The 27,897-nt window shown below is 43.2% G+C and overlaps 1 protein-coding gene across 2 annotated transcripts in view; it reads left to right on the forward strand.

The window, feature by feature from the left end:
* The window catches only part of BAG2 (BAG cochaperone 2), a 36,353-nt gene extending 10,851 nt beyond the window's left edge, over positions 1–25,502 (forward strand). The window contains exons 1-3 of one of the 2 annotated variants that reach the window (XM_075864144.1): positions 23,169–23,315; positions 24,433–24,542; positions 24,908–25,502. In XM_075864144.1, the coding sequence (XP_075720259.1) occupies positions 23,284–23,315; positions 24,433–24,542; positions 24,908–25,305 (540 nt within the window). In that variant the 5' untranslated portion in view covers positions 23,169–23,283 and the 3' untranslated portion in view covers positions 25,306–25,502. Of the gene's footprint in view, positions 1–23,168; positions 23,316–24,432; positions 24,543–24,907 lie in introns of those variants that run through there. The other variant, XM_075864143.1, reaches the window with a different exon arrangement.
* The last annotated feature ends 2,395 nt before the right edge of the window (positions 25,503–27,897 follow it).

Here is a 27,897-nt window from a genome sequence, read left to right on the forward strand (position 1 = left end):
TTTTGCACCTGTTGATTACCAAATGTATAATATTTCCTATTTTGGTCTATGTCTTTGGGATCCCAAAATAACCACAAAACCCTGTTCCCAAAACATTGAGATCTGGTGCTTTTGGATGATGGAAAGGTAGAAAAAAAAAGACAATTTCTAGATAGTTTAAAATTTTTTAACATCTAATGAAGTTTGGGATTACCCTTTGAGTTTGGGAGTCCAGTGGGCAATGCCCCTTAGTATGAACACTCACACAGGGAGGCTGTCCATCATTGAGTGAGACCACCCACTGGACTCATTAGCTAAGAGGGAGCAGAGATTCAAGTCATTCAATTACAATAAGTTATATGAAATATTTTCACAAAAAATGATCTATCTGCTCTGCTGCTCCTGATATATAGTATGCTGTCTGCACACAAAGCAGCATGTTTAATATGACCGGGTCACTCTAAGACAAATGCTTGGTAGATCCTCCTCATACAAAGAACATTTAAAGTGTAGTGTAGTGGAATTGCATAATCATAGATGTACTATTGAATTAAAGAAAGTCTGTCAGGAGGTTTTACGCTACCAAATGGATGACACCGCTAGGTAGCTTTCAGATAATGGATTAAGAACATACCAGTTTTAAAAATGTTATTGCTGGCATCAGTGTAAAAAGTTTTATTCTGCTGGCACAAGAGTCAGCCGAACCAGCAAGTGTCCGCCATCTAGCGCTTCAACCCCTCCACCCTCTGCAGTGGATTGACTGCTCTGCTTTTATGACGATGCAGACAAGCAGAGACTTCATTCATCTGCAGAGAGGAGGGGTTGGAGCGCTAGATGGCGGACACCTCCTTTTTCGGCAGACACTTGCGCGGCAGAATAAAACTTATTGTTAGGCTCAGTTCACACGTTGTGTAAATACTGCGTTTTTTTACGCAGCGGAAGTCGTTGCGGAAAATCCAAGCTAAATTCAATAAAATGTACACAAGGCTCCGGGACCAGATGGGTTACACCCTAGAGTTCTTAAAGAGCTTAGTTCAGTTATTTTTGTCCCCCTCTTCATAATATTCAGAGATTCTCTAGTGCCTGGTATAGTGCCAAGGGACTGGCGCAGGACAAATGTGGTGCCTATTTTCAAAAAGGGCTCTAGGTCTTCCCCGGGTAATTATAGACCAGTAAGCTTAACATCCATCGTGGGGAAAATGTTTGAGGGGCTATTGAGGGAATATATACAGGATTACGTGACAAAAAATTATATTATAAGTAACAGCCAGCACGGTTTTACTAAGGACAGAAGTTGTCAAACTAACCTGATTTGTTTTTATGAAGAGGTAAGCAGAAGCCTAGACAGAGGGGCCGCTGTGGATATAGTGTTTTTGGACTTTGCAAAGGCATTTGACACTGTCCCTCATAGACGTCTAATGGGTAAATTAAGGACTATAGGTTTAGAAAGTATAGTTTGTAATTGAGAATTGGCTCAAGGACCGTATCCAGAGAGTTGTTGTCAATGTTTCCTACTCTGAATGGTCCCCGGTTATAAGTGGTGTACCCCAGGGTTCAGTGCTGGGATCACTATTATTCAACTTATTTATTAATGATATAGAGGATGGGATTAATAGCACTACTTCTATTTTTGCAGATGACACCAAGCTATGTAATATAGTTCAGTCTATGGAAGATGTTCGTGAATTACAAGCGGATTTAAATAAACTGAGTGTTTGGGCGTCCACTTGGCAAATGAAGTTTAATGTAGATAAATGTAAAGTTATGCATCTGGGTACCAACAACCTGCAGGCATCATATGTCCTAGGGGGAGCTACACTGGCTGATTCACTTGTTGAGAAGGATCTGGGTGTACTTGTAGATCATAAACGAAATAACAGCATGCAGTGTCAATCAGCTGCTTCAAAGGCCAGCAGGATATTGTCGTGTATTAAAAGAGGCATGGACTTACGGGACAGGGATGTAATATTGCCACTTTACAAAGCATTAGTGAGGTCTCATCTAGAATATGCAGTCCAGTTCTGGGCTCCAGTTCATAGAAAGGATGCCCTGGAGTTGGAAAAAATACAAAGAAGAGAACGAAGCTAATAAGGGGCATGGAGAATCTGAGTTATGAGGAAAGATTAAAAGAACTAAACCTATTTAGCCTAGAAAAAAACAAGACTAATGGCAGATACAGACGAATGTTGCGTTTCTGAAAGCGCAAACAACGCTGCGTTTTGCGCGCGCAAAAATCATTTGACAGCTGCGTGTGTCATAGTGATTTTCCCGCAGCCGCCATCATAGAGATGAGGCTAGTCGACGCCCGTCACTGTCCAAGGTGCTGAAAGAGCTAACTGATCGGCAGTAACTCTTTCAGCACCCTCGACAGTGAATGCCAAACACAATATACAGCAACCTGTTAAAAAAAAAGTTCGTACTTACCGAGAACTTCTCTCCCGGCCGTTGCCTTGGTGACGCGTCCTTGGTGACGCGCCTCTCGACATCTGGCCCCACCTCCCTGGATGACGCGGAAGTCCATGTGACCGCTGCAGCCTGTGCTTGGCCTGTGATTGGCTGGAGCTGTCACTTGTAATGAATTGTCATCCCGGGAGGTCAGACTGGAGGAAGAAGCCGGGAGTTATCGGTAAGTCAGAACTTCTTTTTTTTTTTTTACAGGTTCATGTTTATTGGGATCGGTAGTCACTGTCCATGGTGCTGAAACAGTTTAACTCTTTCAGCACCCTGGACAGTGACTATCTCCTGACGTCGCGTACCGGAATTTTTTTTGCCGGGTTCGGCCAAAACGAGTTCGGCCGAACCCGGTGAAGTTCGGTTCGATTGTCTCAAAGACACTCCATTTGGATGTTTGGAAACAGAAAAGCACGTGGTGCTTTTCTGTTTACATTCATCCTTTTGACAGCTGGTGCGCTGTTTCAGTCGGTTCGCACGGAATTGCTTCCGTGCGACCTGCGTGGTTTTGACGCACCCATTGACTTCAATGGGTGCGTGATGCGCGAAATACGCGGAGATATTGAACCTGTCGCGTTTTTTGCACAGCTGACAAACGCTGCGCAAAAAGCACGGACTGTCTGTACTGCCCCATAGATTTGTATTGGTCTTTGCGTGGCGCGTGAAAACCACGCGGCCCGCACGGACCGAATACACGTTCGTGTGAATCCCCCCTAAGGGGGGGGGACATGATTAATTTATATAAATATATGAATTGCACATACAAAAAATATAGTGATAACCTGTTCCATGTAAAACCCCTTCAAAAAACAAGGGTGCACTCCCTCTGTCTGGAGAAAAAAAGGTTCCATCTGCAGAGGCGACAAGCCTTCTTTACTGTGAATCTATGGAATAGTCTACCGCATGAGCTGGTCACAGCAGGGACAGTAGATGGCTTTAAAAAAGGCTTAGATAATTTCCTAGAGTGAAAAAACATCAGCTCCTATGTCAATGTGTAGACATTTTTGTTTCATCCCTTCCCTTTTCCCATCCCTTGGCTGATCTTGATGGACATGTGTCTTTTTTTCAACTGTAGTAAGTAACTGTAAAGTTTTACACATATACTTTTGCACAATAAAAACACTTTTTTTTTTCCCCCCACAGAATAATTTGTTTTTGTTTAGCCACATTCCAAGACCCATATTATTTTTATTTTTCTGTTGAAGGAGCTATGTGAGGGCTTGGTTTTTGCGGGGCGACTTGTAGATTTAATTGGTACCATTTTGGGCTACATACGACTTTGTGATCACTTTTTATTCCTGTTTTCTGGAGACGATTGGAAGGGAAACAGCTATTCTGGCATATTTTTTTTTAATGTTTTTGTCTATGACGTTAACCTTGCGGGATGAATAACATTTAATAGTGTGGGTCGTGACTGATGTGGCGATAGCAATTATATGTCACTTTTTTTTAGTCCTTTTATTTAATTGTTTTGCTTTCGATTTTTTTTTTTTTTTTTTTGTTTTTTACATTCTTCTAAGAGTTAATAGCCTAATTAGACACAGGAGTAATTAAAAAAAAAAATATATAACCTGAGACAATTCGGCTGAGTTCAAACCTTGCGGAATTTGATGCGGATTTGATGCGAATTTCACCCTTTACATTGCAAAGGGTAAAATCTGCGTCTCAAATCTGCAAAAAAGGCTATATTCACACAGTGCGATTTGTTGCAGATTTTTTAAGCAACGCTAGAAGTGTTCCCAGGAGGAAATAGAAGTACAGACATAGCTATTTCTACCTTGACTTTGAATGCATTAACACAGTTGCAAGTTACTTAAAGGGTGCGTTCACATATATCAGTTGCATCAGCATCAGGTTTGTTTGTCTCTCAAGTGATTACAACTGATGCAAAAATGTATCTTTCACACTTGCGTTAGTATACATTTACCTCTCTACCGTCAGGTAATTCTAACGGAGCCGTTGCTTTCCGTTTAATGTATCGATCCTATCTTACTCTGACAGAAGAGAGGTAAATGTATACTAACGGTAGTGTGAACAATTTTTACTACGAAACCCATCAGTTGTCATCAGTTGTCGTTAGTTTTCATCAGTTTTTACCATCCGTTTTTAACATCAGTTTTTACCACAATGGTCCATCAAAAAGGTGATCTAGGGTCTAAAAATGTGCCAATTTTATGAGTGGTGGATAGTTTGTGATAGATTAAATACATGTTGTGTACTTGTCATTTCACAAAACATCTGACATGATCCTGGCATGTCAGGACTCTCCTTCTCTGCCCCGGCCTCGGCACTACACTGAAGTCTGACACACACATTGTAATGTCACGTATGTCATATTCACTGCAGCGCCGAGAGGGAGAGCCCAGAAGGCATCTGCTGTCCACTCGCTGTCTATATATGGACAGTGACGTCAGGGGTTACCTCTAGGAGCGGAATCTCCGGCCAGAGGTTTGCCAACGCTCTTGGCAGGGGATTCCGCTCCAGGATTAGCCCCTGACGCTCTGGCAGGGGATTCCGCTCCAGGATTAGCCCCTGACACTCAGCCGGTGCAACGAGTGCCGATCAACGAGGCATCGTTGATCAGCGCTAGTTTGCTCCGGTCACAAGGACCTATGGCTGTGTACGAGCGGTCGTTGCTCTGATGGCTCGTCCCCATCCTTTATTATCATGTCGGCCTCACGTCTCCCTGTTTACACAGGGAGATGTGCTGCCGACAATGATAATCTTTTACTTTTTTTAAATGATACGAACAGCAGATGATTGAGCGTTTGCTCGTTCATCTGCTGATCGCTGCCCTGTTTACACAGGGCAATTATCGGCAACGAGCGTTATATGAACTTAGCCTAAGGCACTAGAGGCTTTAGCATGTGTCTATTGCAGTCACCTGTGTTAATGCAAAAAGCCTGCCCTGAAAAGTACGACTTTGGCTTTGCAGTCGCTTTCTGCATTTGGATCAGAAATTTGTCTGTCCAGCCGATTTTATTGGAATGGAGATGAAACCACGGAGACCATGCAGAGTAAACTATTATTCTTCTTACTTGCTTCGCTGTCATGATTCTTTTTCTTCATTTCGCTAAACTTCCCAGCACTGACTCATGCTGCTCAGGAGAGGATCTTTGCCAGCCACGCCATGGAATTTGAGTGTAACTGTGAAGAGGGCTCATATTCACATAGCTCAGCAACGACATCATTGAATAGCCTTTTATTCCTCTTAATCTGAAAAGAAGGTGATCACATGATCTCATAAGGCTGAGTTCACACAGAGTTTTCTGCAGGCAGAAAATTCCGTTTGCTGCGTTTTTCGCAACGTTTTTAGCTCGCATCCATTGAGTGCCACGGGCAAAAACGCAGCGAAATACGCTTTCTCTGCCTCCCATTGATGTCATTGATGTCAATGGGAGGTCAGAGGCGTAAACGCCCGAAGATAGGGCATGTGGCTTCTTTCTTCTGCGAGCATTTTTTACCGCTCGCGGTAAAAAAATCGAATCCGCCTCCCATTGAAATCAATGGGAGGCATTTTTGGCCGTTTTTTGGCGCACTTTCCGACGCAGTTTCCGTGTCAAAAAACGTGTCAAAAAACTGTGAACAGGGCCAAAGAGTTTAGATGTTACCACAACTTTGTGTTTTACGTACTTCATGATGTCAGCCTGTTGCATGCCGTATTCTAAAGAACTGGTCTGCTTCAATATACGTTCTGTCTCTGGCTATGTTCACTCAGCACAGATTTGCACATGTGTTAACCCCATTGTAATTCAATAGAGCTAATCTGCGGCTTTGAGTGTGGAATCTGAGGCAATAATAAACATGCACTGAATTTTTACCTGTTAGGCTGGGTTCACACGAGCATGTTACGTCCGTAAAGGACGGAATGTATTTCGGCCGCAAGTCCCGGACCGAACACACTGCAGGGAGTCGGGCTCCTAGCATCATAGTTACGTACGACGCTAGGAGTCCCTGCCTCTCTGTGGAACTACTGTCCCGTACTGAAAACATGATTACAGTACGGGACAGTTGTCCTGCAGCGAGGCAGGGACTCCTAGCGTCGTACATAACTATGATGCTAGGAGCCCGGCTCCCTGCAGTGTGTTCGGTCCGGGACTTGCGGCCGAAATACGTTCCGTCCTTTACGGACGTAACATGTTTGTGGGAACCCAGCGTGAGTGACCGTCAATAAGCTTTTTCACAGCCGTCACTAACTGGGCTTTATTTATACGACACTGGATCAGAATAAATCTGCGCCACAGGAGCAGTAAAAGCTCCTTGCTCTCAGCTACCGCAGGTAGCTCAGGGCTCGGAACAGACATGCTTGAGCGGGCGGGATCGAAATCAACATCAATCCCACCTGTTTAACCCCTTCCCTCTTTAGCCACTTTTGACCTTCCTGACCGAGCCTCATTTTTCAAATCTGACATGTTTCAGTTTATGTGGTAATAACTCCGGAATGCTTTCACCTATCCAAGCGATTCTGAGATTGTTTTCTCGTGACACATTGGACTTTAAGTTACTGGCAAAATTTGCTCGATATGTTCAGTATTTAATTGTGAAAAACACCAAAATTTAGCGAAAAATTGCAAAAATTAGCATTTTTCTCAATTTAAATGTATCTGCTTGTAAGGGCAGATTCACACGAGCGTTGCGTTTTTGCGCGCGCAAACAACGCAGCGTTTTGCGCGCGCAAAAACCATTTGACAGCTGCGTGTGTCATCCGTGTCTGATGCGCGGCTGCGTGATTTTCGCGCAGCCGGCATCATAGAGATGAGGCTAGCCGACGGCCGTCACTGTCCAAGGTGCTGAAAGAGCTAACTCTTTCAGCACCCTCGACAGTGAATGTCGAACACAATATCGCAAAACCTGTAGAAAAAAAAGAAAAAGTTCGTACTTACCGAGAACTTCCCGGCCGTTGCCTTGGTGACGCGTCCTTGGTGACGCGCCTCTATTGACATCGGGCCCCACCTCCCTGGATGACGCGCCAGTCCATGTGACCGCTGCAGCCTGTGCTTGGCCTGTGATTGGCTGGAGCTGTCACTTGGACTTAATTGTCATCCCGGGAGGTCAGACTGGAGGAAGAAGCCGGGAGTTAGCGGTAAGTCAGAACTTCGTTTTTTTTTCTACAGGTTCATGTATTTTGGGATCGGAAGTCACGGTCCATGGTGCTGAAACAGTTTAACTCTTTCAGCACCATGGACAGTGACTATCTCCTGACGTCGCGTACCGATAATTTTTTTGCCGGGATCGGCCAAAACGAGTTTGGCCGAACCCGGTGAAGTTCGGTACGCTTGTCCGGCTTCGCTCATCGCAAAGACACTCTGTTTGGATGTTCGGAAACAGAAAAGCACGTGGTGCTTTTCGGTTTTCATTCATCCTTTTCACTGCTGTTGCGCGAATCACGCTCGTCCCACGGAAGTGCTTCCGTGTGGTGCGCGTGATTTTCACGCACCCATTGACTTCAATGGGTGCGTGATGCGCGAAATACGCAGAGTTATTGAACCTGTCGCGCTTTTTGCGCAGCAGACAAACGCTGCGCAAAAAGCACGGACTGTCTGTACTGCCCCATAGACTTGTATTGGTCCATGCGTGCCGCGTGAAAACCACGCGGCCCGCACGGACCGAATACACGCTCGTGTGAATCCCCCCTAAGACAGGCAGTTATACCACACAAAATTGTTGCTAATTAACATCCCCCATATGTCTACTTTAGATTGGTATCGTTTTTTGAACATCCTTTTATTTTTCTATGACATCACAAGGCTTAGAACTTTAGCAGCAATTTCTCACATTTTCAAGAAAATGTCAAAAGGCCATTTTTACAGGGACCAGTTCAGTTGTGAAGTGGCTTTGAGGGCCTTATATATTAGAAACCCCCAAAAAGTCACCCCATTTTAAAAACTTCACCCCTCAAAGTATTCAAAACAGCATTTAGAAAATGTCTTAACCCTTTACACATTTCACAGGAATTAAAGCAAAGTAGAGGTGAAATTTACAAATTTCATATTTTTTTGCAGAAATAAATTTTTAATACAATTTTTTTTATAACACAGAAGGTTTTACCAGAGAAATGCAACTCAATATTTGTTGCCCAGGTTCTGCAGTTTTAGGAAATATCCCACATGTGGCCCTAGCGTGCTACTGGACTGAAGCACCGGCCTCAGAAGCAAAGGAACACCTAGAGGATTTTGGGGCCTTATTTTTGTTAGAATAAATTTTAGGCATCATGTCAGGTTTGAAGGGCTCTTGCGGTGCCAAAACAGTCAAAATCCCCCAAAAGTGACCCCATCTGGGAAACTACACACCTCAAGGAAATTATCTAGGGGTACAGTGAGCATTTTGACCGCACAGGTTTTTTACAGAAATTATTGTAAGTAGGCCATGAAAATTAAAATCAACATTTTTTCAAAGAAAATGTAGGTTTAGCGATTTTTTTTTTTTCTCCTTTTTTTCACAAGGACTAAAGGAGAAAAAGCACCACAAAATTTGTAAAGCAATTTCTCCCGAGTAAAACAATACCCCACTGTAATGGCCGGAAGGAGGTGAAGGGAAAGTGAGCCCTAATCTACCCACCGCCCTGTCCCTGCCTACTTGCAACGACTCGCCCTAGGCGACGAGGTACAACTGGGCGGCGGTCCCTACGCTGTCTAAGTGCACAGGAAAACAAACAGGGAACATGCAAGGGAAGGGGCAGTAGCCACGGAACGTCACGAGGAAACGGAGCGGCGAACGGACAGTCAGAACCAGGACGAAGTGAGTACACCCAAGCGGGCAAGGAGACAGAAGCAAGCCAGGGGCAAAGCAAAGCAGGTCAAGCAGAACTGCAGCAAGGCAGAAGCACGGCAGAAGCAGGCTGGACCAAGCAGCAGTGGGGCCAGGAATCCAAAAGAATTACAAGCACTGAGGGAGAGAACAGGGCAGGTAATAAAGGACAGGGGGCGGAGCTAACTCCGACAGACCAGGCCGCGATAGGCTCTCCCACTCCTGAGCCTGCCACCCTGGTTGGTGGGAGATGGTGTCAGTCGAACAGGTCTGGCCTCAGGTGTGGATTGATTAATCCCAGGAGTATACCTAGATGAAGTACCTGGCAGATCCCTAACACCCACATGTGGTAATAAACGGCTGTTTGAAGACCCGGCGTGGCTTAGAAGGGAAAGAGCGCTATTTGGCTTTTGGAGATCACATTGAGCAGGAATGGTTTGCGGAGGCCATGTCACATTTACAAAGCCCCTGAGGGGAAAAAACAATGAAAACGCCCAAAAAGTGACACCATTTAGGAAACTACACCTCTTGAGGAATTCATCTAGGGGTGTAGTGAGCATTTTGACCCCACAGATGTTTCATAGAATTTATTAGAATTGGGCAGTGAAAATAAAAACAATCCTTTTTCTTCAATAAGACGTAGCTTTAGCTCAAATTTTTTCATTTTCGCAACAAATAAAGGAAAAAAAAGAACCCAACATTTGTAAAGCAATTTCTCCCGAGTACGGGAATACCCCATATGTGGTCATAAACTGCTGTTTGGGCACACAGCAGGGCTCAGAAGGGAAGGACCGCCATTTGGAGTGCAGATGTTGCTGGATTGGTTTCTGGGCGCCTGTGGGCCCAAAACAGTGGAAACCCCCCAGAAGTGACCCCATTTTGGAAACTACACCCCTCAATGCATTTACCTAGCGGTGTAGTAAGCATTTTAACCCTGCAGGTGATTGGCAGAAATTGGTGTGCACTCGATGTTGCAGAGTGAAAATGGGATTTTTTTCCATAGATATGCCAATATGTGGTGCCCAGCTTGTGCCACCATTACAAGACAGCTCTCTAATTATTATGCGGTGTTTCCCGGTTTTAGAAACACCCTACATGTGGCCCTAATGTCTTGCCTGGACAGTCGACCAGGCTCAGGAGTGAAAGCGTACCATGTAAAATTGAGGCCTAATTTGGCGATTTACAAAGTATTGGTTCACAACTGCAGAGGCTCTGATGTGAAATAATAAAAATAAACCCCTGAGAAGTGACCCCATTATGGAAACTGCACCCCTCAAGGCATTTATTAATGGCGTGTAGTGAGCATTTTCACCCCACAGGTCTTTTCCATAAATGAATGCGCTGTGGATGGTGCAAATTCTAAATTTATATTTTTCCCTAGATATGCCATTCAGTGGCAAATATGTAGTGCCCAGCTTATGCCACTGGAGACACACACCCCAAAAATTGCTAAAAGGGTTCTCCCGGGTATGACGGTGCCATATATGTGGAAGGAAACTGCTGTTTGGGGACGCTGTAGGGTTCAGATGGGAGGAAATGCCATTTGGCTTTTGGAGCGTGGATTTTGCTTGGTAGTAGTTTTGTTTGGAGTCTTACTGGTGTTTCCATTTATAATGTGGGGGTACATGTAAGCCGGGCAGAGTATATAAAGGGCATAGTCAGGTGGTATAATAATGGGGTAAAAAAAAAACAATAAAATGATCCATAGATGTGTGTTACGCTGTGAAGCAATCCTTTCTGCACAGGCCGGTGTCGCACTGATATATGGCGTCCTTTATTATCCCCCTTTTGGTCCACACTCCGCGCCTTTGCAGTTTGGGGAATTTTGCTGGGAAGTGTTGTCCTGGTATAATACGGGCACCCTCGCTTCCAGCGGATATGTTTGGGCCCTCCCTTTCCTGGTTCCCTAATTTTAGGTCCTTGATAAATCGCCTCTTCAAACAGAAGAAATGTTCCCCTCGGGCACAACTGCATATTTTTTTATTTCCTGACTTATTGGAGCCATAACTAATTTTATTTTTCATAGGCGTAGCGGTATGAGGGCTGGTTTGTTGCGGGACGAGCTGTAGTTATTATTGGTACCATTTTGGGGTACATGCAACTTTTTGATCACCTTTTATCCTATTTTTTGGGATGCCAGGTAAACAAAAAAACGCAATTCTGGCACAGCTTTTTTCGTTTTTTTTTTATACAGCGTTCACCATGCGTTATAAACTACATGTTAACTTTATTCTGCGGGTCAGTACGATTCTGGCGATACCTAATTTATAGCACTTTTTTATGTTTTACAACTTTTTGCAAAATAAAATTACTTTTGTAAAAAGAATGTATTTTTTCTGTCGCCAAGTTCTGAGAACCATAACTTTTTAATTTTTTTGTCGACGGAGTTGTATGAGGGCTTGTTTTTTGCGGGACGAGCTATAGTTTTTATAGGTACCATTTTTGGATACGTGCGACTTTTTGATCACTTTTTATTCTAATATTTGAAGGGCAAAGTGACCAAAAAACAGAAACTCTAACGTTTTTTAAGTTTGTTTTTTTTTACGCTGTTCACCGCGTGCAATAAATAATATAATATTTTGATACCTCCGGTCGTTATGGTCGTGGCTAGAGATGAGCGAACTTTTCAAAAGTTCGGTTCGGCTAGTTCGCCGAATTTCACAAAAAAGTTCGATTCGGACCGAACCTGTCACTTACGTGCGCCGAGCATGCTACTGTCTCGGGTGCTGATAGAGTTAATGGGCTGCACTAACTCTTTCAGCAACCTTGACAGTACATGCTCGGCGCGCGGAAAATACAATTTAAATGTAATAAAAAAATAAAAATTATACGTTCGTACTTACTTTCCTCCTGTCCGGCCTCCAGCGATGACGTTTCATCCCTTTCGCCGCTGCAGCCAATCACAGGCTGTAGTGGCGGTCACGCACGTCAGGATGACGCTTCATCCCACGTGACCGCCTCTGCAGCCAATCACAGGCTGCAGCGGCGACATGGATGAAACGTCATCGCTGGAGCCCGGACAGGAGGAAAGTAAGTATGAACGTATTATTTTTTTTTTTGGCATGTATGTATGTTGGCATGTATGTATGTATGTATGTATGTTGTCATGTATGCATGTATATATGTGCATGTATGTTGGCATGTATGTATATATGTGTATGTATATTTGCATGTATATATTTGCATGTATGTTTGCATGTATGTTTGCATGTATGTATGTTTGCATGAATGTATGTTTGCATGTATGTATGTATGTTTGCATGAATGTATGTTTGCATGAATGTATGTATGTATGTATGTATGTTTGCATGAATGTATGTTTGCATGAATGTATGTATGTATGTATGCATGTATGTATGTATGCATGTATGTATGTTTGCATGAATGTATGTTTGCATGAATGTATGTTTGCATGAATGTATGTTTGCATGAATGTATGTTGTCATGTATGTATGCATGTATGTTGTCATGTATGTATGTTGTCATGTATGTATGTTTGTATGTATGTTTGCATGTGTGTATGTTTGCATGTATGTATGTATGTATGTTGGCATGTATGTATATATTTGCATGTATGTTTGCATTTTATGTATGTATGTATGTATGTCGTCATGTATGTATGTTGTCATGTATGTATATATGTGCATGTTTGTATGTATATTTGCATGTATATATTTGCATGTATGTATGTTTGCATTTATGTATGTTTGCATGAATGTATATTTGCATGTATGTATGTATGTTGTCATGTATGTATGTTGTCATGTATGTATACATGTTTGTATGTATGTATGTTTGCATGTATGTATGTTGTCATGTATGTTTGCATGTTTTTATTTTTGCATGTATGTTTATATATATGTGCATGTATGTAATTATGTTTGCATGTATTTATGTTTGCATGTATATTTGTGCATGCTTGTATATATGTATGTATCTTTGCATGTTTGTATGTATGGTTTCATGTGTATGTATGTATGATAGTTTGCATGTATGTATGTTTGTTTGTATACATGTCTGTATGGCCATGTATGATACTGTCTGCTGGCGCCCTGTATCTAAGTCAACTTCACGGCAGGCTTCTATACATGGTATAACAGTCAGTATCACACATTAAACTGAATCTAAGCTTACAACATGTTTTATTTCATTTTTTCTTTTTTTTACAGGTTTGGTGTTTGGACTACGTCGGTTTCGAGGACTACTTCGATGACGGTTTTTTTTTTTCTACAATAAAATGGTTAATGAGGGTTGTGTTGGGGGTGCTTTATTTCAATAAAATATTTTATCTATATCTTTTGTCTTTTTCTTTTCAAATTTTATTATTACCACTTTAGTAATGGATGTTGTCACTCAGACAGCGGCCATTACTAAGGCGAGGCTTAGCGTTAGCCGGTACAGAGGCTAACACTAACCACCATTATTACCCCGGTACCCACCACCACCAGGGGTGCCGGGAAGAGCCAGGTACGATCCAGTACCCGACCATCTGTTGTGATGGTCGGGCTCTGGGGCGGCCGCAGGCTGGTATTATGAGGCTGGGAAGGGCCAAAAACAGTGGACCTTCCCACCCTTGTAATGCTAGGCTGCTGCTGCTGCTGTGTTGTATCTGGCTGGTTATAAAAGTGGGGGGGACCCCACGTCATTTTTTTTTTATTATTTATTTTTAAATTTTTTTTAAAAAGACATGGGGTTCCACCCAATTTATCATAACCAGCCACATACAACACAGTGTTATTAGCCTGGGAATGGACAAAACCAGTGGCCCTTCCCACCCATGTAATGCCAGACTGCTGCGGCCTTGTATATGGCTGGTTATTAAAAATGTGGGGGACCCAACGTCTATTGTTAAATTTGTTAAATTCCCCAAAAAAAACGACGTGGGGTCCCCCCCATTTTTATAACCAGCCCGATACAACACAGCAGCAGCAGCCTAGCATTACAAGGGTGGGAAGGTCCACTGTTTTTGGCCCTTCCCAGCCTCATAATACCAGCCTACGGCCGCCCCAGTACCCGACCATCACAACAGATGGTCGGGTACTGGATCGTACCAAGCTCTTCCCGGCACCCCTGGTGGTGGTGGGTACCGGGGTAATAATGGGTGGTTAGTGCTAGCCTCTGCACCGGCTAACACTAAGTACCGCCTTAATAATGGACGCTGTCAATCAGCCAACTGCCATTATCTAGGCACTAATAAAGTTTAAAAAAAAACACAAAGACAATTCTTTTTTATTGAAATAAGAAATCCCCAACAAAACCCTCGTTAACCATTTTATTAAAATTTTAAAAAAACGTAGATCTACGCAGTAGTCCAACGAATCGAAGATGTAGTCCAATCGGTACATCAAAATCTGCAACAACATAAAAAAACAGTTATCAATGTGAACAATAACAATACTTCTACTCACCTACACACATATATACACGCACACACACACAAACAACCATACACAAACACACACATATACACAAACACACACATATATAAACACACACACACAAACATCTACACACAAACATATATACAAATACACCCATATATATACACAAACACACCCATATATACACAAACACACACATAAACACACCCATATACACACATATACACAAACACACACATATACAAAAACACACACACACAAACATCTACACAAACACACATAAACACAAACACACATAAAAACAAAAACAGACAAAGACACATACCCAAACACACACACTGTTTCTTTTAAATGCTGCTTGGGAACCCGCTCGATCCACTATATAAGGCTGCGCTATAGTGCAGCATTTAAAAGAAACAGGATCCTGACCTGTCCATAGAGTTTAAGGCAGCACAGAGTATTTCAGGAGATGAGCGTGCAGATTCAGTGCTGCTGTGAACTCTGCTCTTACCATTACGTAGCTCTCAGTCTGTTACCTCTCCTCCACTCCTGTCCTCAAGAACACCTTCACATGATTGGCAAGTCACCACGTAATGGTAAGAGTAGAGTTCACAGCTGCACAGAGTATTTCAGGAGATGAGCGTGCGGATCTTGTGCGGGGTGGTGACTTGCCAATCATGTGAAGGTGTTATTGAGGACAGGAGTGGAGGAGAGGTAACAGACTGAGAGCTACGTAATGGTAAGAGCAGAGTTCACAGCAGCACTGAATCTGCACGCTCATCTCCTGAAATACTCTGTGCTGCCTTAAACTCTGTGGACAGGTCAGGATCCTGTTTCTTTTAAATGCTGCACTGTAGCGCAGCCTTATATAGTGGATCGAGCGGGTTCCCTTGCAGCATTTAAAAGAAACAGGATCCTGACCTGTCCACAGAGTTTAAGGCAGCACAGAGTATTTCAGGAGAGGAGCACGGCCGGCCACAGGCAGCCGGTCGTTTTTCCAAGCCGTGCTCCCATTATGCACACGACCGTAAAAACACCTGTTATTGTGGGTCGTAATTACGACCCGCAATAACGGGCTCATAGACTTCTGTTACCCATGGGTACCTTCCCGTTTTCTCATGGGAAGGTGCCCGTGCCGTTAAAAAAATAGAACATGTTCTATTTTTCTATTTTACGGGCCGTGCTGCTATAAAATTTAGGGTATGTTCACACGACAGCGTCCGTAACGGCTGAAATTACGGGGATGTTTCCGTCTGAAAACATCCCCGTAATTTCAGCCGAAACGGCAAGTGCAGGCGCTTGAACGCGGCGTCCATTACGGACGTAATTGGCGCTGCTATTCATTGGAGTCAATGAATAACGGCTCCAATTACGGCCAAAGAAGTGACAGGTCACTTCTTTGACGCGCCGTCATTTGACAGCGGCGCCTAAATATACGCCTCGTGTGAACAGACAAACGTCTGCCCATTGCTTTCAATGGGCAGATGTTTGTCAGCGCTATCGAGGCGCTATTTTCGGGCATAATTCGGGGCAAAAAATCCCGAATTACATCCGTAATTAGTGCGTGTGAACATAGGGTATGTTCACACTCACTAATTACGGACGTAATTCGGGCGTTTTTGCCCCGAATTACGTCCAAAAATAGCGCCTCGATAGCGCTGACAAACATCTGCCCATTGAAAGCAATGGGCAGACGTTTGTCTGTTCACACGAGGCGTAATTTACGCGCCGCTGTCAAATGACGGCGCGTAAATAGACGCCCGCGTCAAAGAAGTGACCTGTCACTTCTTTGGCCGTAATTGGAGCCGTTATTCATTGACTCCAATGAATAGCAGCGCCAATTACGTCCGTAATGGACGCGGCGTTCAAGCGCCTGCATATGCCATAACGGCTGAAATTACGGGGATGTTTTCAGGCGGAAACATCCCCGTAATTTCAGCCGTAACGGACGCTGTCGTGTGAACATACCCTTATAATGACAGCACGGCTCGTAAAAGCGGCCGGCCGTGCTCGTAATTACGAGTCGTAATTACGAGCACAACCCGTAAAATAAAAAAATAGAACATGTTCTATCTTTTTAACGGCACGGGCACCTTCCCGTGAGAAAACGGGAAGGTACCCGTGGCTAACAGAAGTCTATGGGCCCGCTATTTCGGGTCGTAATTACGACCCTTAATAACGGGTGTTTTTACGGTCGTGTGCATGAGGCCCCGTAATGACGGGTGGCTACATGTGTGCACCCGTCATTACGGCAGCATTGCTAGGCGACGTCAGTAAATAGTCACTCTTCAGGGTGCTGAAAGAGTTAACTGATCGGCAGTAACTGTTTCAGTACCCTGTACAGTGACTACCGATCACAATATAGAGTACCTGTAAAAAAAAAAAGACGTTCACACTTACCGGGAACTCCCTGCTTCCTCCAGTCCGGTCTCCTGGCCGTTGCCTTGGTGACGCGTCCCTCGCGACATCCGGCCCGACATTCCTTGATGACGATGCAGCCCATGTGAGCGCTGCAGCCAATCACGGGCTGCAGAGGCCTCTGCAGCCAATCACGGGCTGCAGAGACCTCTGCAGCCAATCACAGGCTGCAGAGGCCTCTGCAGCCAATCACAGGCTGCCGCGTCAGAAAAGAAGGTCGGACTGGAGGAAGAAGAGAGACTCGTCCGCAAGACAACGACCAGGTACGTATGAAATGCTTTTTATTTTATTTTTAATCAGCAGCCTCTTTTCTCTATCAGTGATTGATAGAGACAAGTGGCTGCCGATTTGTATAATATTTTTGACCGGGTTCGGTCAAAACGGGTTCGGCCGAACCCGGTGAAGTTCGGATTCGCTGCGAACCGAACTTTTCCGGAAGTTCGGACCGAAACCGGGTTCGGTTGTCCCGGTTCGCTCATCTCTAGTCGTGGCGATACCAAATACATATGGTTTATTATTATTTTTCAATAATAAAGGACTTGATAAGAGTAAAAGGGGGATTGTGTTTTATTTGATTACTTTGAAACTTTTATTGTTTTCAAACTTTTATTTCTTTCACTTTTTTTTACACTTTTTTATACTTTTTTGACACTTTTTCTCAAGTCCCCTAGGGGACTTGAAGGTCCAACGGTCAGATTTTTTTTTTCCTAATACATTGCACTACCTATTAGATCTGTCAGTCGTTCACTGACAGCAAGCCTATTAGGCTTCGCCTCCCGGCGGGGCCTAAATCGGCTTCCGTAATGGCAGAGCAGGAGACCATTGTGTCTCCTGTTGCCATAACAGCAGTCGCCAGTCCTGATTGCCTGTCAGGGCTGGCGATCTGCTAGTAACCGCTACGATGCAGCAATCGCTTTCGATTGCTGCATCGAAGGGGTTAATGGCAGGGATCGGAGCTAGCTCCGGTTCCTGCTGTTACAGGTGGATGTCAGCTGTACAGTACAGCTGACTTCCACCGCTGATGACGCCGGATCAGCTCCTGACCCGGCGCCATCTTGCCGGCAGCTACGGAAGCAGATCAGGCTCCGCCGCCGGGCGGATCTTGACCGGCTTCGGTGCTAGGCAGACCGGGAGGCCAGTATTAGGCCTCCGGTTGCCATTGCAGCCACCGGAACACCGGCAATTTCATTACTGGGGTTCCGATTAGCTGCAAACACCTTAAGTGCAGCGATCGCGTTTGAGCGCTGCACTTAAGGGGTTAATGGCGGGGATCGAAGCTAATTTCGGTCTCCGCCGTTACAGCCGGATGTCAGCTGTAAGATACAGCTGAGATCCGGTGATGGAAGGCACCGGCTCAGCTTCTGAGCCGGTCCCAAACATTCGGTGTATAGGTACGTCAAGATGCGGGAAGTCAATGCTTTCCATGACGTACCTATACGTCAAATGTCGGGAAGGGGTTAAACCCCTCAGATGCAGCGGTCAATAGCAACCGCCGCATCTAAGTGATTTTAGAGGGAGGGGGCTCTCTCTTTCACCCCACCGGCATACCTGCGATGTGATCGCAGGGTGCCGATGGTTTCTATGACAGCCAGGGCCCTAACAAATGTAAAAAAGGGGCATCGCCGCAGCTGACAGCTAAAAATTTTTCACAACTTTATTTCCCATGAGGAAACATTGAAGTCACCCAAGAGTCACATTTATGATGCAATTTTATGGATGGCAAATCTAAGGGAAACTCTGTGTTACCGTGGGGCCTTTAACTAAAGGAGAGGTGTGATAAACTGTACCAGCCTATTGGAAAGTGGCTGCGACGCTGTGGACATTGTGGTCAGGCAGTCCACAGTCTGACCACAGCCCTTAGGCCTAGCTCACACGGAGTCTTTTGCAGGCAGAAAAATCTGCCTCAAAATTCCTTAAGTTTTTCAGCTGCAGCCATTGAGTGCTGCGGTAAAAAACCAGCAGAAAAACGCTTTCTCTGCCTCCCATTGATCTCAATGGGAGCTCAGAGACAAACGCCTGAAGCAAGAGCATGACGCTTCTTTTTCCCGCTCGCGGGAATAAAACGCATCCCCCTGTCATTGAAATCAATGGGAGGCGTTTTTGGCCGTTCTTTGGCGTGATTTCCGATGCGGTTTCCATGTCAAAAACCGCGCCAAAAAACTCAGTGTGAACATACCCTTATACTACACTGAGGACTGACTGCAGCATTTACAACAGAGGATGTGTTACTACATATATACAAATTGTCGCACTAAATATGTTTCAGTCAGCAAATTATATACTCCTCCTTGGCTAAAAATACTAAGATACTTATTTTTAGGCCTTATTTACACAAACGAGGTTTAGAAAAAGAGATGAAGGAGGTGGTTTTATTTTTCCCGTCATTTCTTGATCTACTGTTGCGTGAATCATGCGCAGCACACGGAAGTGCGTTCGTGTGCTGCGCGTGATTTCCACACACCCATTGACTTCAATGAATGCGTGATGGGCAAAAAATGCTCGAGTATAGGACATGTCGTGAGTTTCACGCAGCAGACACACGCTGCGTGAAAAACACGGAATGTCTGAATGGCCCCATTGACTTACATAGGTCCGTGCGACACGCGTGATTTTCACGTGCGTATCACGGACGTGAAACACGTTAGTGTAAATAAGGCCTTATACTGTGCTGAAAAATATTTAGTGCGACCTCTGATCGAACTCTTCTACTGAACTGCATTGCTAGTATCCATTACACTTCCTTGTAGAGTGCAATTCTTGTAAAACAAAATCAAGTCAAGAAAACAGATGATATTGTCATGTGATCATAAAATGCATTGAAAGCGGGAGTAAACCAGGTAACTAAGACAGGTGTAGGGAAATAGCAAATCATACTGTGTTTATTTACCTCATGGACTGACCTTGAACTGCTGCCATCTGCTTCCCGCTTATCTACAACGTTCATTTTGTGACCGAACATGATTTCCTTTCTCATGTCTGTTCCTGCACTACTGTTTAGTCACTGCTATAATGAAATACCAACAATATCACTATACAAAAGAGAAAATGTCCAGAAATCTGATGAGATTATGGGGGGAAAAGAACGACTTTTCTACGACAGTTTTGTAACGTAGAAAATTAACAAACTGCTCAAAAGTCCCTCCGTAAATATTAAACAGAAACCTGACAGATGCATTTTAAGTGAATGTGATCCATCATGGATCCTGTGAAAACAGAACCCATGATGCCATTTTAAACAGAGCCTTATAGGAAAACTGACCATACCCATGAGTTGGTAACCCAAAGATCTCTATGCTGGCACTAAATGCTGTTTTTTTCTGTTATTATTCTACATATTACTTCATAGCGAGGTGTGAGCGTGCTGCCGGGTGCTACAGCTAATGGACCTGCAGACCATTGACACTTGCCCTTTGCATTACATTTACTTTTCTACCTCACCAAGTCCCCTCTTAGGCTGTGTTCATATCAGCGTTGCCTATTTCCTTTACGTTGAGGGGTTCCGTCTGAGGTTTCCGTCGGGTTAACCCCTCAACGGAGAGGCAAACGGAAATCTTAGCTTCCGTTTGCATCACCATTGATCTCAATGGTGATGGAAACGTTGCTAAAGGTTTCCGTTTGTCACCGTTGTAACAGGGTTTCATTGTTTTGACGGAATCAATAGCACAGTCGACAGATGTGAACAGGCCCTTAGAGGCACAGTACAATTATGTGCCGATATCATGACAATAGGTTCTGGGTAGTTTATAATAGTGGGTGTGACTTGATGGTCAGTGCATGGGCAGTTAACGTCTGGTTAATCTGATGGTGTCCTGTTATATATCCGGTCATATTTTACACGTAGGCAAAGTCATTTTAACTTAAGAGACCAATTAGTGAAATCTAGCATAGGAACCGCCAAAAAATACATTTTGGGCCTCAGATTTGTTTAGCATTACATTTGCATTTTTTAAATATCTAACTACATAGATGGATTTAGGATCTGTTACTAGACAAAATATTTTCAGTAGCCTGAAGAACTTAAAGTGTAGCTAAACGTTTTACAAACTTCTGACATCTCATAGTGACATGTCAGAAGTTTGGATTGGTGGGGGTCCGAGCACTGAGACCCCCACCAATCACTAGAACTAAGCAGCTTTTCCGGAAATAAATGTATCGGTGTACGGACTCCATAGAAAGTCTATGAGCCCGTACTCCGATACATCGACTTTCCGGAAAAAGCCGAACAGACACGAAGCGGTTGAGTGCTCACACGAGCGCTTCAGCTGCTTCGTTCTAGCGATTGGTGGGGGTCTCACTGCTCGGACCCCCACCAATCCAAACTTTTGACATGTCACTATGACATGTCAGAAGTTTGTCAAACGTTTAGCTACACTTTAAAGACAAATTTAAAGCTCATGTATCAAGCATTAAAAAGATATTAACCCCTTCAGGACTGAGCCTGTTTTGGCCTTGTGGACGCAGGCAATTTTTTCAAATCTGACGTGTCACTTTATGTGGTAATAACTTGGGAATGCTTTTACCTATCCAAGCGATTCTGAGATTGTTTTCTCGTGACATATTGTACTTTACGTCTGTGAAAAAATTTGGTCGATAAATTCAGTATTTATTTATAAAAAACACCAAAATTTAGAGAAAATTTGCAAAAAATTGCATTTTTCTAAATTTGAATGTATCGGCTTGTAAAACAGACAGTAATACCACACACAATAGTTACTAGTTAACATCCCCCATATGTCTACTTTATATTTGCATCATTTTTTGAACGTCCTTTTATTTTTCTAGGACGTTACAAGGCTTAGAACTTTAGCAGCGATTTCTCATATTTTCAAGAAATTTCCAAAACCTATTTTTTTCAGGGACCAGTTCAGTTCTGAAGTGGCTTTGAGGGCCCTATATATTAGAAACTCCCCATAAATCACAACATTTTAAAAACTTCACCCCTCAAAGTATTCAAAACAGCATTCAGAAAGTTTCTTAACCCTTTAGGCATTTCACAAAAATTAAAGCAATGTAGAGGTGTGATTTACAAATGTAATTTTTTTTGCAGAAATTCATTTGTAATAGAAAAATTTCTGTAACACAGAAGGTTTTACCCGAGAAATGCAACTCAATACTTATTGCCAAGATTCTGCAGTTTTTAGAAATATCACACATGTGGCCCTAGTGCGGTAATAGACTGAAATACCGGCCTCAGAAGCAAAGGAGCAGCTGGAGGATTTTGAAGCCTCCTTTTCATTATAATATATTTTAGGCTCCATGTCTGGTTTGAAGAGGTCTTGTGGTACCTAAACAGTGGAAACCCCCAAAAAGTGACCCCCATTTTGGAAACTACACCCCTCAAGGAATTTATCTAGTTGTATAGTGAGCATTTTAACCCCACAGGTTTTTTGCTGAATTTATTGGCGTTCGGGTATGTGCACACACACTAATTACGTCCGTAATTGACGGACGTATTTCGGCCGCAAGTCCCGGACCGAACACAGTGCAGGGAGCCGGGCTCCTAGCATCATAGTTATATACGATGCTAGGAGTCCCTGCCTCTCTGCAGGACAACTGTCCCGTACTGTAATCATGTTTTCAGTACGGGACAGTAGTTCCACGGAGAGGCAGGGACTCCTAGCATCGTTCGTGTACACACACACACACACACACACACACACACACACACACACACACACACACACACACACACACACACACACACACACACACACACACACACACACACACACACACACACACACACACACACACACACACACACACACACACACACACACACACCCTAATTGATTACTAACTAATTAATTGTCCTAGTCTGAGTACTATCTACCTAACAGACTACCTGAACTATAGCTAGCTGCCTACACTACACTATCTATGTGGAGGTGTTTTTTGTGTGTTTTTACAGTCGGTGTGTCTTTATAGCAGACACACAGCAGCTGCTCGGCACAGCTTCTTCTCCCCCACTGTCTCAGAACGATCTGACAGGGAGGGAGGAGAAACAGTGTAACAAACAGCACGAAAGTTTGTTGCTGCAACAAACTTTGCTGTGATCATCATGATAAGTTTATCATGGTGATCACGTCATCAGGACCGACACCAATCCGGTCCTGATGTCTTCTCTCAGCACTTAGGCTGCTAGTAGCAGCGTGTGCTGAGAGATTCAGAGCACAGGGAGAGCGCTGTGCACTCTGTTCTGGCACCACGTGGATTAACGGGCTGCAGGAGAAAAGCCCAGCACGGCAGCCCGTTAATCCACGTGGGCTGGTCGTGAAGGGGTTAAGGAGTTAATCTGTCAGAAAATATGGTGGACGATTGTATCATCATTTATAACGTGTAACTCTATTTTTTCCTCAAATATGAACAGTCACTTTGCAACATATTTCTGAACATAGACACATCAGTATTTTTTAAGGGGTTTGCCCATGAGGGACATTTATGGCATATCCACAGGAACGTAGCTCAGCGAGGCAGCGGGAAACGAGAAAGGTAGAACTGGGTTTAGGGCGCCCTTTTTTAGAGATATGCGTGGGTACCAGTGGATATTCCATAAATGTCCCTGATGGGCAAACCCCTTTAAACATGTAATGTTTGAGAATTGGTATTGAAGATAATAGGGGTCATGTATCAACTACTGACAATAAATGGCAGCTATATCACGGGCAAGCAGTGATACATCTGTCTGTGTCGAGGCTGTCATGATCCATAGCCACCAGAACCGTGTCAATTGGAAATACTTTGGTACACATTGGAACCCAGAATTTATTTTTTATATAAAACAATGTTTGAATTGACTTTTATTAAAAAATTTTTTTACTTTTTAAGATACAGCTTCTGTATATCCTGTATACATAGAAACTGTATCATTCACTCAAAGCCGATACCGTCAGGTCAGCTGGACTGACGGCTCCGATGAAAGCTAGTCTTGCGTGTCAAGTTATGAACTTAGATGTCATCGTTATTAGCTGGATCCTGTGATGTGATCGTTTTATGCTGGATCCTGTGATGTGATCGTTTTATGCTGGATCCTGTGATGTGATCGTTTTATGCTGGATCCTGTGATGTGATCGTTTTATGCTGGATCCTGTGATGTGATCGTTTTATGCTGGATCCTGTGATGTGATCGTTTTATCCTGGATCCTGTGATGTGATCGTTTTATGCTGGATCCTGTGTCAGAGATGCAGGACCAGCTTTCACTTGAGCAGTGGTGATGGCCACGGCTTTGACAGAACTATACAGCTACTATGTATACAGGATACATAGAAGCTGTATCTTAAAAAGTAAAAAAAAAAAAATTTAATAAAAGTTCAATTTATAAGTTGTTTTAAATCACTTTGAATTTTTTTTTAAATAAATGTTTTAAGGCCTTTAATAACTATTGTAACAAATTTGACTGAATTCAATAGAAATAATCCCAAATATTCTATTTATAAAGCATTATTGTGTTTCTAGAGTCCAATCCTTACGTGACTCGGCATCTGCACTGGAGCTGGAGAAAGAGTCTCTAATAGAGATGATTCACGATGTTAAGACCAGCCAGGACATGAGGAACATAAGTGATGGTAAGCTATATTTTAAGAGCGTCTGGGGGGTTGGGAATATCTTCTGACAGCACTAATGGGATCATGCGAAGACACGAGGGATTCGACTTCTTAAATAGTTAAATATTGTTAACTTTTCAGTCCCCACATGAATCAAGATTGCAAAGGCGTCCTGTAACTGAGCTCTGTGTGGCTCAATTTTTCCTAGGATCATTTAAGACAACCCACATCTATATCCATCCATATCATCAGTTATGACTGAAACACAAGACAAATAATCGGAATACTTTAGTATCCGAATTTGTCATCACAACATATTTGTAGCATCTTATCATATTTTTAATGGTGTCATTCACTCTTTGTCATATGCATTATTATATATCAAGGGGAAAGAGAAGAACTGACATTAACTGCAGAACGTCTGATGAGCCGCACAGTGACCGTGGAAGTCTTGGTGGAAACCATCAGAAACCCCCAACAAGACTCCTCTCTGCAGCAAGCAACCTTGATTATTGATGAGATTCTGAAGAAAGTCATGGACAACTTGGACGGTGGAAAGACCCAGCTGAAGTCTTTGTATGCCGCTTGTACTTCTGATGTCCCGCCTGGACCTATTAACCAGAAGTTCCAGTCCATCATTATTGGATGCGCAATAGAGGACCAAAAGAAAATTAAAAGGAGACTAGAAACCCTTATTAGGAACATTGACAGTTCAGAGAAGTCCATTACACTGCTGGAGAACCAGAAGAAGAAATTGGTAGCCCAACAGAACAATAAAATCTAAAGCATCCAGACAGCAGGAACCATTATGTGATTAATAATTAACACTACTGTAGAGGGGGAAGGGTTAAAAGAATCATAGCAAAACGTGAATGTCTATAAGTATCTGTGTGTTTTCTTACGTATCCATAACCTACACATCGTGTGGGCCATAGTCATAAGTAGAAACCTCAATAAACACTCCGGTCAAAAATTTAAAAACATCCAGCACAATGTGTTTATATGTGACATTTGATTGGACGCAACTCCACTTAGACATTCATTTTTTGGATCAGCCGAGCCTACGTTTATTTAATCAGGGAGAGAGGAATAAGCCGCCGGTACTGTATTCAGCAGTGTCACCCAGCTACAATAATGTGATACGCCAGGCAAAATCTGAAAATACAGCTATTGCCCGGAGTGGAGGCTCCCATCCCAAAATTCTGGGCACCTCTACTCCGGGGAATAGCTGTATTTTCAGATTTTGCCTGGCGTATTACATTAACACGGATTACATATGTATCTCAGATTACCCATGATGTCAGTTTTCATTGCTTTGTACATTCTCAAGATTTTTGCTTAACACCTAATGGTAAATCTTAATCTTTTATTTTAATCTGAGGAGGAGTTACTGAAGGGGCAAATAATTGTTTATAATAATATAATAGTAATTTCTCAAAGTATATGTTGAAGATGCTATTTTGCTATGCTATGGTCAATTTGTTTTGTATTAATGGGGTCATGTTCTTTCACAAAAGTACTACAGAGGCTGGAATTGGGACTGGGTGCAACTTTTTAATGCACACCCTGTCTGGATTGTGCCTATGAGCGGATGTTATTATATGACCAGCGCTACTACATGCTACATTACAGAATTCCTTTACCTGTCATAAGGGGCAAGTAACCACTTTTTGCACTGCAAGCAAGTCAGGACGGGTTGTGTTTTTGGAAAGCCTTTATTCTGTACTATTTCAGAATTGTTTAGGACCTTATAGTTTGTGGGGTTTGCCAGTTCTTTATAAAAAAGAGAATTAATTACATGAGTCCGCTTTCAAAAAAAAGTTTCAAAAGTATTGGCACATGTCATTGAGCCTTGTTTTTTTTATAAGCACGCATATGCCATTTTGTTTTAGAATAATTTCATACATGAAGCATTTAGGGACTGTTATATGGAAATTTGATGAAACTAACTCTGTTATATATTCCTGTGCACTTACAAATACAAAATACCACAAGAAGGTACTAAATTAGGAAATAAATCGTTTCAATGTCTTCTTTTTCTTTACAATAAAAAATAAATAAATACATTTTTAGACGATAATTTATGGAAATTAAGGGTCACTTTCCTGTCAGCTGCCCCTTTTATTAGCATTTGTTACATAAGTTGAAAAAAGGGTCCGTCATGTCCGTATAATAAACAGTCTCAGGTTGTCACTTAGCAATATATAAATAGAATGTATGTTCATGGTATGTAGTTAGGTGGAGCTACACCAAAAATTATGTTATAGCCACTCTGTATATATCTTCTGCAGATCTATTGTGTAAGTCCACATCTCACCTTAAGGGTATGTTAACACGTTTTTCGGGCCTTAAATGGGAAAAACAGCGTTCTATTCCGACGGGACGTTTTTTTTAAGCGGCCGTTTTAAAAAAACTGGCCGCGAAAAAGAATTGCAGGTCACTTCTTGGGCCGTTTTTGGAGCCGTTTTTCATAGATTATTGAAAACCGCTCCAAAAACGGCCATAAAAAACGCAGCGAAAATCGCGAGTGGCATAAAAAAACGTCTGAAAATCAGGAGCTGTTTTCCCTTGAAAACAGCTCTGTATTTTGAGACTTTTTTGAGTTTGTGTGTGAACATAGCCTAACACTTCACTCATGCTCATGTCCTGCACAAGTGATAATATCTGATCGTGGAGATCATTTCTATGTGTAAATGGTCATAGTGGTCACATCTGTTTGGATGTGATCAGGACCGGATTATAGGAAGGACACATGCTCCAGGGTCTCCACCATTTTGGAGACCCAGGGGCCTTTACCACCTAGTTTCCTCCTGCTCTTCCCAGACACTCCCAGTAGCAAGACTTGGAAATTCAAAAAGATATTAAGGTGTTTAATGGGTTTTTCCAAAATCATAAATTATCACCTATCCACAGGATAGGTGATCATTTTCTGATCGCTGAGGGGACCTCCACCGACCGTGAGAACAAGTGGTCCCGTACCCCCCTTCCTCCTTACTGCTCGAACGCAGTGCGGACATTTAATTCAGTGGCGGTCGAGCATATGCACTGCACCTCCATTTAAAGTCTATAGGAATGACCAAAACAACCAAGTACGTTACTCAGGGTGATCCTTGCCGATCCTTGTTTCCCCCAATACAGACACTGGCCGTTCTCATACACATTGGATTGTGGTTTGATCCTATTGACATCAGCACGTGTCCAGTGCAAGACTCCTGTCTTGGGAAAGCCCCTGAAGTCACTGTCCATATATTGACAGTGATTTCGGGGGCTCCTCCAGGAATCCACGGCCAGGGTGCATTGCCGGCTCCCTGGCCTGGGATTCCAGCATCTCAAAGCCCCTAACGTCACTGTCCTAAATGTCCTGACATTTAGGAGC

Source organism: Rhinoderma darwinii, chromosome 4 (genome assembly GCF_050947455.1).
Source record: "Rhinoderma darwinii isolate aRhiDar2 chromosome 4, aRhiDar2.hap1, whole genome shotgun sequence".
Classification (NCBI taxonomy): Eukaryota; Metazoa; Chordata; class Amphibia; order Anura; family Rhinodermatidae; genus Rhinoderma; species Rhinoderma darwinii.